This window comes from Crocodylus porosus, unplaced genomic scaffold (assembly GCF_001723895.1).
Source record: "Crocodylus porosus isolate Cpor-Errol unplaced genomic scaffold, CroPor_comp1, whole genome shotgun sequence".
Lineage (NCBI taxonomy): Eukaryota > Metazoa > Chordata > Crocodylia > Crocodylidae > Crocodylus > Crocodylus porosus.
Window position 1 is genome coordinate 136,667 of NW_017728953.1, and position 11,908 is coordinate 148,574.

The 11,908-nt window shown below is 67.8% G+C and overlaps 1 protein-coding gene across 1 annotated transcript; it reads right to left on the reverse strand.

Moving 5' to 3' along the window:
• Positions 1-4,901: 4,901 nt before the first annotated feature.
• On the reverse strand, positions 4,902-10,100 carry GRASP (general receptor for phosphoinositides 1 associated scaffold protein). The gene is made up of 7 exons (XM_019556461.1): positions 9,257-10,100; positions 7,873-7,927; positions 7,263-7,365; positions 6,683-6,776; positions 6,532-6,598; positions 6,383-6,449; positions 4,902-6,206 (listed from the first exon to the last, which is right to left on the reverse strand). Exons 3-7 carry the CDS (start codon positions 7,324-7,326, stop codon positions 5,731-5,733), a joined length of 768 nt encoding a protein of 255 aa, XP_019412006.1. The 5' UTR covers positions 7,327-7,365; positions 7,873-7,927; positions 9,257-10,100; the 3' UTR covers positions 4,902-5,730.
• Between the last annotated feature and the right edge of the window lie 1,808 nt (positions 10,101-11,908).

Here is an 11,908-nt window from a genome sequence, read left to right on the forward strand (position 1 = left end):
TCGGGAGGCGGAGCCCGGGGCCGCCCCGGGGCGCGGACCCGCGGGCGAGCAGTGCCGAGCCCCGCCGGCAGGGGGCAGCGGGTGTGTCCCGCCCGCACACCCCCGTGGACATGCATGCACGCACACAATGCACGCGCACACATGCACACGTGCGCACACAGACACCCCATGCATGCGCACACGCCCATGCACACGTCCTATGCATTCATGCACACACCCAATACACACACTTGCATGCACACGCACACACCCCCCATGCACATAAACGTGCATGTACACACCCACACACGTGTACATGCACATTCACACACCCATACACACAGTTCCCGTTACCCCCACCAGGGGGCAGGGCCCGTGCACGCGGCACAGGTCCAGCCAGAGCGGACATCAGGGCTGCCACCAGGTCCTGCTGACCCGAGCGGGGCAGGGCCACCGCCCTGTGCAGACACACCCAGACCCGGGTCCTGGAACAGCCACGCACGTGCAAGGGGCTGGTCAAGGGAACGGCCGGGGGCACTGCTGGCCCTGCAGGCGCCGGTTCTGCCCGGGCCCAGGCCCACAGCCCTGGGGCATAGCTGCAGCCGCCTCCACTGGGCACAGGGAGCTCAGGCGATGAGCTTGAGGGGAGCCCCCCTCCTGCCTGGGGGCTCCGGCTGCACAGCCTGCCCCTGTCCTGCACCCTCTAGACCAGGCTCCTCCTGCCTCATGGCAGAGGGAGGGACTGGACCAGGGCCACCGTGCAGGGCAGTGGCAGAGGTCCCACCGTTGCAAGCCTGGCCAGCCGGCGGCACTGTGCACGAGGCAGGGGGAGACAGGGACCGGGTCTGGGACTCGCCAGTCACTGGGATCCGGCTCCTCCCAGTGCCCTGCAGCAGGCAGCAACCCGCGCCCGTGCCTGGGCCAGCTCCCCTCGCTGCACAGGGGCTCGGCTCGGAGCACAGCGCACGGGGCTGGGCCCAGCACTGCAGCACCCAACGCTCCTCGCCGTCGGCCGGGGCAGCAGGATGGAGAAGCCCCTTGGGGACCAGCGGCCCTGCAGGAAGGCCCTCGGGCCTTCTCTGCTTCCCCGCTAGATGGGGCCCGGACCGCGCTGTGCTGGCTGCGAGGCAGCCTGGGGGCAGCCACGCCAGACACGGGGCTGGGTGGCGGGCTGGGATGTCCGTGCACACAAACACCCTGCAGGGAGCTGGGTGCGCCCGCCCCCACGCCCCAGGGACATCGCACGGCCTAGGGGCACGTAGCTAGTGGGGGGCACGTCCCTCTCCGAGTCGGCCTTGGCCCCGGGCAGCACGGATGGAAAACTAGGCAGCCTGGAGCTGTTGCCCGTAGCCCGGACCAGCAGCTCGGTGGCGGCACAGGGCCCCGCTGCGCGCCCGGCCAGGCTGCGGCAGGAAAGGCGCAGGGGTGGGAACCTCCTTCCAAACATTTTGCAGGAGCCGGAGGAAGCGAGGCAGGAAAAGCAGCTGGCTGCAGCCCAGCTCGGCAGCGAGCACCAGGCCCAGGCGACGTTTACCCTAGTGAGGAGAGAAGGGCCTGGGCCTGCGGGCGCCTGCTGCTTCCTGCCTGCCCAGGCTTGGGGCCCGGGGAGCCCCCACAAGGACACCGCTCCCAAGCCCCGATGCGCCCCGCACCTGGGCTGAGGGGGCAAAGGTCAAGGGACGAACAAAGCTGAAGCTGAGGACAATGGACGTGGGGTCGAGTCAAGGGGCAACAAAGGAGACCCTGCCCTCCAACCCAGGAGGGAAACAACCCCTCACCACTATACTGGAGCCCCCAGAAGTGCTGCCAGGGCCATGGGGCAGGGAGGTGCGTGAGCTGCACCTGTGACGCCCTCCTCGCCCCCGGGCTGAGCCCTGACCCCACTCCCCGTCCCAGCATGTCCCTGTAGGTGCAGGTGGCGACGGAGCCAGTTGCTGGAGCCGGGAATGCGCGGGGCTGGGCCCAGCTGCTCCGAGCCTCGCGTGCCGCCGGCAGGGGCTGGGTCCTGGCAGCATCGCCAGCTGCTGCCTTCCTGCCCCTCCGACCCCAGGCCTCGTTCTGGAGCCGCAGGTTGTGGCAATGCCCCAGGCAGCCGCAGCTCAGTGTCCACGGCTGGTGGGAAGGGGCACGGACGTACACGTGTGTATCAACACAGACACTCACATAAGACACGCGCAGGGTCATGCACTGCATGGGCAGGGACGTGCTCAGGCTAGTCCTCAAAGGCACTGAGCACCCAAGGAGCTCCTAGAAGGGGCAAGGAGATGCCATGGAGAGCACCAGGCCAGCCCTGCCCTTGACAGTGGTGCTCTGCCGGAGGTGGGCAGGCCAGTGCTGCTGATCTGAGCTGGCACAAGCCCTCCAACCCCGCTGTCCTGGCTGGCACACGCATGCACACCTCCCACAGAGACGGCAGTGCGTGCAGGCCCCCCACCCCCATTCTGGCCTCACTCACAAGCCGTGGGCTGAATGCTATTCCTAGCCCGCGTGGCTCAGCCCCAGCTGCGAGTGTGGCAGCTGCGCCGGGAATGAGAAGCAGCCAGCTCCAAACTCACCCCCGTGGGGAAGCTGGGCACATGGCAGGGGCAGTGGGGCTGTAGCAGGGACAACACGTGCCCAGCACTGGGGAGAGATACCCCGCTGGAGGCATTTGTAAACCATAGCAGGGGTTGGTGGCCGCAGAGCAAGGGACAGGCCCCCACCCTCCAACAACCCCAAGTTGCCCAGAGCTGAGGAAGAGGGGATCTCCCCTGGTTCCAAAAACCACCTCGTGGTATCAACCATGGCATCTTCGTGCCAGGGGATGCACGCCTCCCCCCACCCGCTGCAACGCTGGCCCACACCAGCATTGCTCCAGCTCCCAGCTCCCAGCTTCCCCTCCAAACCCCAGAGGCTTTCGATGACGAGGGCGAGGCCCACGCGCCGGGACCTGCCAGCCCTGCGGTTCACAGCATTTGCACCAGGCTTCCCCTGCCTTATCTCTCGGCACAGCCCTGCACCCTTTCCTGAGGGACCCGGGCAACTGCGGGTGCAGCTGGGAGAGCCCGTGGGGATTTCACGAGGACGCAAGGGCTGCCTGCCCTGTCCCCCTCCCATCGTCCCAGCACCAGCAGCTGCCGAGGGCCACAGCCTTGAGCCTCTGGAAGCCACTGGCCCTGCTGCAGAGGCGTCCGTCTACCCCAGCGCAGCACTTGGCAGCTACAGGCCATTTGCACCGAGCTGGGGGCGCCATGCTGGATGAGCCCCACCGAGCCCAGCGCGCCAGAGCCAGCCTCAGGAGGCTGAAACCAAGGCTGTCCCGGACCGTGCAACACGGATGAGCGGTGCAGATCCCATCCCCCACCCCCCAGCAGGGGGCAGTGGGTGTGCGCCGCACGTATGCACACACCCATGCACATGGATTCATGCACACGCCCTCTTCCCCCCCATGCCAGGCCGCGGGGAGAGAGGCAGCGAGGTCTGCTCGAGTGCAACTGCCTGGCCCTGTCCCCTTCTGGCTTCACCAGATAAGCAGCTGCGGTGGATGCCTTGGAAGGCGCCCAGCTCTGGGGTGGAGCCGTGTGGGCCTGGAAGGACACAGATGGGTAGCTGCAGGGCCCTGGTGCCCGTGTGCACCAGGGCAGGGCCCTGCAGCCTTCCTCAGGCAGCCCTGGCCCTACGAGCTGGCGGGGACAGACGCGTGGCCACGGCCCAGCCGCAGCCGTGAAGGCCCAAAGCCTGCGTCAGGCGGTGGTTGCAGCCCACGCTAACGAACAGCTGCAGTTTCCATCCTTCAAGGGCAAACGGCCCTGAAGCACAAAGGGACTTTCTGTGCCAGCGCGGGGACGGCAGGGGCTCGGGGCCAGGCTCACGTCTTCATGCAGCGCCTAGCGCAAGGGGGCTGCTTGCCGAGATGGAGCGGGGAAGCCGGGCTCGCATCAGCGTTTGGCTTCTGGCCTGCCTGGTCCTGGGTCTCGTGCCGGCAGGATGGGGCCAACAGCTCTCTTGGGCCCCCCACACCCGGGACAGGGAGACAGACTGCCACCTTCCCCCGCCGCTGCAAGCAGGTGCCTCCGCTGCAGGGCGAGAGTCGAAGCCTTGCGCCGCCCCCCCAGACGTGCTCCTTCACTCCTTTATCTCATCGCTCTGTTGAGTCATTCGGTGCTACCCACCCACACGGGCAGGAGCCACGCGGCGCTGGGGGGATTTCAGGGCTGGTGGCATCACCAACCCTGCTGTCACCACCCTTCACACTTGCCCCCACTGCCCTCGGGTGGGGGGGCAGCAGCACCAACTTTGGGGGCTGAGATTATCCCCCCCAACTTTTCTGCAGCACCGGGCAGCTGGGAAACAGCCCCCCTGCCCCCTCTCCGAGTCATGCATCACCCCGAGGTCTCAGCACGATCCTTGGGGGGACGCTGGTAGCAGCATGGGCTGCTTCAAGGCTTTGCGGCAAGAGAAGGCTCGTGGCCCAGGGCCCACGCCCACCCTCCTGCTTTGATCCCGGGCTATTCCTGACACGGGGCAGAGCGAGCAGCCCACATGCAATTACGCAGGGCTCCGGCCTGGCCGCCGTGCTGGGAGAAGCCAGGCCGCACCCCAGCGGAGGAGCCGAGGGCTCCTTGTGGCTGCAGCCAGCCTCAAGCCACGTCCCAGCGGCCACAGCCACGGCCACATCAGCACCCTCTGGCTGGCCAGGTGGTCATGCTTGGATCCGTGCCCCCGCAAGGGACAGCACACAGCTGCCACGAGGCTCAGCGCCCCTGGGAAACAGGATCTGGCCTATCAACCCCTCACAGGCAGGTCCCAGGAAAAGCAACCAGACTGGCACTGCCAGGGGCTGGGAGCCTGGTGTCCTGGGTGCGGGGAGCCAGCTGCCAGCCTTCCCTGGGTAAAGCCGCCCCCCATCGTCCAGCCACGAAGCCACGACAGCCACACGCGGGTGCAAAAGAGTCTTGCTGTATTGAACGCCTCCGTGCCCACCACAAGCAGTGACATTGTACAGAGCTGCCCCTGCCCTGGCGCCTCTGGCCAGGCCCGTCCTGCCGCCCAGCACAACATAGAGCTGCCTCGGGCCCAGCCACCTCCTTCCTGCTCCACTTCCTGAGATAAAGAGTCAGCGCCACGGCAGCTCAGCCGGGAACTTCCCCGCGGTGGAAACAGTCTCTCCGCCCCCGAGCGCGGGGATGAGCTGCGGCCCAGACACAGCTACAGCCAAGTTTTCCAGGAGGCTGCGGGGAGCAGCTCTCAGCGGCAGCCCAGGGGATCTACGCTGCATGGGCCGGCCATTGCCAAGTCCCCGAGCATCACGCAGGCACACGGGTAACAGCCGGGAACACCGGCGAGACAGGACACAGTGCAAAGATGCACCAGGGCTCCCTGCAGCTGGGCGGTGCTCAGAGCAGCTCCTTGCACCAGGCCAGTGCCCCGGCTGCTCCCTGCAGGCCGGCCTCGCCTGAGAGCACCAGGCCTGTGGATACCCACTCACTGCACCACACCCAGGGCCTGGGCGCCTGGCAGGGCAGGGTCTGACTTCCAGCCCCACCGTGCTGGCAGACAGAGGTGCTCCCCTCCAACAGGCACCCGCTGCCCCCGACCAGGTCTCGGGCTTCGCCGTAGAGGTCAAACGAGCCAGGAGTTCCCTTATCTCCATGGCATCGTCCCCCAGGCACAAGCACCCCATGGCCGCCTGGGTCCAGGGCAATAAATAGATAAATAAATAAGTCCTGGCAAGGTGGCTGTGCCCCCATCTGCCCCGCACCCAGTCGGTGCCTAGAGGTGACTCTCCTCCTCCTCCAGCGAGCGGTTGAGGCCGGGGATGAACTTGAGCAGTCTCTTGCGGAAGCTGGTGTGCTTACTCTTGCGGGGGCCGGCCGCACCGCTGGCTGGGGCGCAGGGCTTGTCCCAGAAGGGGCCGGCCGCCCCATTGCTGCTGGCGCTGCCCGTGCACTTGACGCTGGCGCTGCGGGTCAGCGCGGGCCGGCGGGGCGAGAGGGCGGGGGGCGCAGCGGCCCCGTGGCGGGCGGATGCCGTGTCCAGCGAGTCAGCCGAGTCGAAGAGGCAAGTCTGGTAGAGGGAGTCCTCGCTCTCATCTGTGGCGGTGCTGACACAGCTGGCGCTGCCATAGGTGCTGCCTGCGCCCGACAGCATCTGCCCGAGGGGGGAGCTGCTCATGAGCCCGGCGCTGTACAGGCAGGAGCGCACCGACTCCAGCGTGTCGTAGATGCTGGGGTCCTTCACAACTATGCCTGTGGGGGGAGAGGGGGGTTCAGGTAAGAGGTGGCAGCGCAGCCCCAGCCCGTGCCAGCAGCAAAGGGGGAGCAGCCCGGCAGTGCCCCTGCTCCATGCCACCCCCGCCCAGGAGGCAGCTGGCACCCAGCCCCGCTAAGAGGGGCCGGCGCAGCCCCTGGTGCCCCCCACTCACCACGCACCAGCCTCTGCTCCTGCACCATCAGCGAGCGGTACTCGCCCCACTTCTCATACAGGGTTTGCTGCAAGACAGGGGCAGGCAGGTGAGCGACAGCCCTGCCTGCACAGGGGCACGCGTGTACAGGTGTGCCCCAGCCCGCTCACCTTCAGGTACTGCAGCCGGGCCTCAAGCTCCGCTCTCCGGACGGACGTCCCGTACAGCGTGTCGAGCCTGCGTGGGCACAGCCAGGTAAGCAAGGCAGCGGGCTGCGGCCCCCCGTGCCCCCAGCCCAGGGCTCCAATGACCCCACCCCACCTGAGCACATTTCCCGAGGCCTTGATGATCTGCACGATCTCTCGGTGCCGGATGCCCTCCACATTCAGCCCATTCACAGCTGTGATGCTGTCCCCTGTGGGGCAGATGGCAGCCTCAGCACCAGGGCACCGTGCCCGGCAGGACTGACACCAGCAGGACAACCCCGCCGCATGGGAGCCACACGATGCCCCCCCCCCAGCTCCAGCTGGCTGTGGCACAGGAGAGACGCTGTGTCCTGGCTCCACCTCCCCTCCTCCAACCTCTGCACAGCTGGGGCAAGAGCCTGGCACATCGGCCCCCAGCCGTGACCGTCACCAGCCCTCCCTGCCCCACCAGGACGGCTCCCCTCACCCCAGTCATCCCCTGCTGCCCAGGCCCCACGTGGGAAGGCAGGACAGCCACGGTGGGGACTGGGGCAGCCATGCAGGCAGCTGCTGGTACCTTCCCCTCCCCATACCGCGCCCCACAGGCTCCGGCAGGGCAGGGGCTCCAGCAGCTGCTGCACCCGCTCCCTGCAGCTCATCCCCACGGTCAGACCCGGATGCCCGAGTCCCTCTCGCCACTGCCCCAGCGCACGTACCTGGCTTGAGCCCGGCGAGCTGGGCTGGGCTGCCCTGGTGCACGCGGCACACAAAGGTGAACATCTCCACGCTCCTCTTGTCCTGGTGGTGGAGGCCATAGGTCTGCAGGGGAGAGCAGCAGGCGCTGGCACAGCTGGAGGGGCAGGGACCACGGGACCCCGCTGCTGCCTCACCGCAGCAGGCAGGCACAGCCCCAGCGGGCTCAGGCTCTGGGCACTGCGCGCCCCAGCGCCAGGCTGCGTATGCCGGGCAGGCACGAGCTGCCTTTAAACCGTGGCTGTGGCCCGCTGCCCAGCAATGCGCCCCGCGGGCCGTGCCAGATGGCTGCTCCGCCTGCCGCCCCCCCAAGCCCGCGCCGTGACGAGCCGGGGGCGGCACGGGGGAGGCTGCTGCAACCAGGCAGCATCATCACCACTAAAAATAACCCTCGCTCCGGTGTGGTGTAAAAATACCCTCGCGGCGGAGCAAGGTGCGGCTGCAGCTGCTCAGGGAGGGGTCCGGCCTCTGCCCTTCTTGCTCTGGGATAGGGCTGAGCACTCCCAGCCCCCGGGACAGCGCCAAAGGGGCTGTGCCCACGGCCCGAGCCCCACGGGCTTCCCCAACACCCACCTGGATCTCAAACCCGAACGCCTCCTCCGCTTTCTTCTCCAGCGTGACGGCTCGCCTGGGGAGGGGGGCTGGTTAGCAACTCGCCAGAGACCCCCACGCCCACCCAGAGCGGAAGGAGCTCCCCGACAGGCGCGAGGCCAGGGGCATCTGCTCCTGACCTCAGAGCCCCGGGGGATGCCCAAGGCCCCCACCCCGCTCAGCACAGAGCCCAGGAGCCCCGGGTGAATCCCGCTGCCTGCTCCAGCCCAAGACTTCCCAGCAAGAGCCACCGGTGCTGGGAGAGCCCAGCTTGGGCCAGGAGGAGGAAGGGGCAGTCACAGCCGCACCCCGACGGCGACTCCAAGCAGCCTCCCAGCTGCCGGCCCTGGGGCAGCATGTGGGAGCCGGGCCTGCGCCCACCCCGCACAGCCGGCAGCCGCCCCACACAGCCGGGAAGCTCCTGCAGCCCTTGAACGTTTCGGGGTTTACTCGGGGGCGCAAACAATGCAGCGGGAGGGCGAACCATGCCTGCAGGCCGAGCAGCTGCTGCCACATTGCCGCCGACTTCAGCACTTGCTGAACAGCACTGCCCTGGCCCAGCCAGGCACTGGGAGCCATGGAGAGGACGGGGAGCTGGTACGCGGACCCTGCAGGGCTCCAGGGAGACCTGGGCAGCCCAACTGCTGCCTGGGGGTGACCCTGGGGGAGCCCCGGCACTGCTGGGTCACATCCTGCCAGGAAGCCACGGGCTGGAGCCAATGAAGGGAAACGCCTTGCACCCTACAGCTGAGGTCCTGGGGTCCAGCCCAGGCACCCCAACCCTGTGCAGAGCTAAGGGCTCGGGGCCGGGACTTCCCCACGGGAAGCACAGGGCTGAGGGGCCTCCATGCATGCCCAGGGCACGCTGACCCCCAGCTCCAGCTGCCCGTGACCCCCTTCCCCACCCAGCAGAGAGGGGCTGCAGGCTCAGAGGCCGCAAGGCGACGCCATCTCCCAGGCGCGCACTGGAGGCGGTGACTCATCTGCCAGTTGGAGACTTTCGGCACCTTTATAATTAAAACCGGCTTCAAATGCGCTGAAGCTCCACGGAGGCAGCGGAGGGAGGCCCCAGCCCTGCCACGACGCAGCTGGGGGGGGGGCAGGGAAGAGCAGGGCCCTGCAGCCCCCAGCCAACCTCGCCACCCACCGCGACAGCATGGGGTGTGCGTGGCTCTTCCGTGGCTCCACCAGCCCAGCCAAAGATGAGCAAGGGACGGCCCCGCCGTGGTGGGATGCAGGGCCCAGGGGGCAGCTCCTGATGAGCAGTAGCCAGGGCAGCTGGCAGCAGCGAAGGGGGACAGGAGGGGGACACAGAAGCCAGGAGGAATCGTGCTGATCCCGTGGCAGACCCACAGCCGGCAGGTACCTGTGCTCCTCTGGGGACTCGCTCAGGAGTTTCCACTTGAATCCAGAGCCCTGCAAAGACGGAGAGAGAGAGACAGCTCAGGGGCAAGGCCTCGCCTCCTGCGCCCGCAGGGACAGGGACCGGACCAGGAGGGGCTCAAAAGGCCGGGGCTCTTCAGCCTGGACAGGGAGAGGCCGAGGGGGGAGAAGAGAGCGGTTGAGAACATCACGAAGGGCACGGGCAGGGGGCTATTGCTCGCCAAGTCCCGGGAGGCTGGAAGTGGGGGTGTCCACCGAGACACAAGGCACACACCTAGGTCAGGAGCTGCTCACTGCAGGGCCAAGCCTCCGGCTTCCCTGGGCACGTGGCTGCAAGCCGCCATGACCCTTGCTCATTGGGCAGGCTGGGACCCCACCTTGGGGGCTTGGAGCAGCCTCCTGTGCCAGGGACCCCCCAGCGCCTCTCTGCAGCGATGGGCACGGGCCGTCACCACCCCAATGGGCACCTGCCCTCCCCAGAGCTGCATGCACCGTGCTGCGCTGCCTTGGGGGCGGCGGGGACAAGGGAAGCCTTGACACAGGCCGCAGAGCACTCCTCACATACCGCCTTTTGTCCTGGCCACAAGCGCCGGGCCCAGCCCTGCCCGCAAGACGGAAATAATTATGGCTCCATCTGAAGATTAAAAGCAGAGCTTGCATCTGTTTAACACTCCTTCTCCCCCCACTGACGTCAACGGGAACCGCCGGGCCCGTGTCACGTCCTGCGCATCGCAAGCTTCGGACCCCGGGGGGGCTGCGCGCTCCTGGGAGATGAAAGCCCCTCACACAGACACTCCTCTGTTTTATCCTAAAGTCCGACTTTTAATACCAAGCTCCCCCCGCCCAGCAAACAATCCTGGGCATTGTTGAGCATTGAGAGGCACAGGAACCAGGGGACGGAGGGAGCCCGTGGCCTGGCAGATCTGCCGGAGCATTAGTACGGAGGCATCACCCTGGCCGTGGGCGGCTCCGGACCCCAAATGTCAGCCGATGCTGCCAGGGCACGGGCAGGGCTGGGCCATGAAGACCGGGCTTTGTCACCGAGCAGCTCCGGCTCAGCCCCAGCCCCAGCCCTGGGCAGCGACAGCGGGTTCTCATTAGCTGCCTTCCACGCCTACTGGGATCCTGCCCGAAAACAGCCGCCGGCTCGCACACAGCCAGGCCCACGTCCTCACCCTCGGATGTGCCCCCCGCCCCGGCTGATCCCCCTGGCCCACACAGTACTTGGGGAGTGCCGGACCCCTCCCCAAGCCGCACCGTCCTTGCCCGGGCGGCTGCCGCGTCCAGAGCATGCTGTCCTGGAGGCCAGGGCCGCATGCGGAGGCAGGACGTGACCCAGGTGGCAGCAGGGAGCTCCGTGCACCAAGGGCCGGAGTCACGGCCAAGGGCCGAGCGCGGCAGCCGCTCTCCCCCGCAGGGGGAAGGGAGCTCGGGTAAACAATCAGCTCCGGGCCAGAGTCAGGCCATCTCGGCCCTTCCTGAGCCGCAGGAGCCGGTAAGTGCGATGCCTGGTTCCCACCCTGCCGCCTGCTTGGGTCCTGGCAGAGCCATACACACGAGCGGCAGTCCAGGGACCTGCTAGGATGGGCATCTCCCTGTGCAAGTCGACGCACGCTCTGGTGCAAACACGTGCCCCCAACATGGAGCCATCAGGGTTTGCCAGCCCTGCGGGGGGAGGGCTGCAGTGCATGGAAGTGCTGGCATCAGCAGAAGCGAGTTCCCCTCTGCGTGCTCAGAGCCCTAGGAGGAAGCCACGTCCCTCGGGCCCGATGCAAATCACCCTGGCCCTACATGGAAATTCAGGGTTTGCAAGTGAAATGCAGCCCAGCTGTACTGGGCGGTGCCCAGCATTTGGCTACCGCACGCAGGGGCGCGTGGCCCAACCGCTGGGCCGCAGGACAAGCCTCAGGAAAGGGGCTGCCAGGCAAAGCTGGCCTGGCCAGGGGCTGCTGGCGCTGCAGCAGGGACCCCGGGGCTCAGAGCTGCCTGCTGGGCACGCAGCCTCCCCGAAAGCAGACCAGCGCCCCTGGGGCAGGAGGCAAACTCCTCGTGCCCAGGGCAGATGCTGGAGGCACCAGGCTCCGGTGCCAACCACCACCCTTGAACCCGGGGAGCTCCACCCCTACCCGGGGTGTCCCGGCCACATGCTCGGCTCAGGGGGACGATGCCGGAAGACCCCAGAGCCAAGCCAGTGCCCGCACAGTGGACCTGCAGGACGTGACCTTGCAGCACATCAGCAGAGACCACAAGCTTCGAGTTTCACTTCTGCTTTCCACGCTCCAGCGACTGCAGCTTCCCACCCCGCTGCAGAGCCGAGTCAGGTCCGCACGGGGGGAGGGGAGGGATGCAGCGATGCCCCCAGAGTCCCCCGGAGCGGGGCTGACCTGCCAGCCCCGTGCAACAGGCATGGCTCCCCCGCCCCGTGCACGGCCGCCACGAGACCGTGCACGAGCAAGCGCCGCACTCGACGCCCACGCCGCCGGCCGGCCTCGGAGCAGCCGGAGGCCGCGGAGCGCGGGCCCCGCTCTGGGAGCCGTCCATCGCCCGCGGCGCGGGGACGGTCCAGGGGCCGGCGGTGCCCACGCTCAGCCTGGCACGCCGGCGTCCCCGACGACTGGCGCAGCTCGTGACGCGC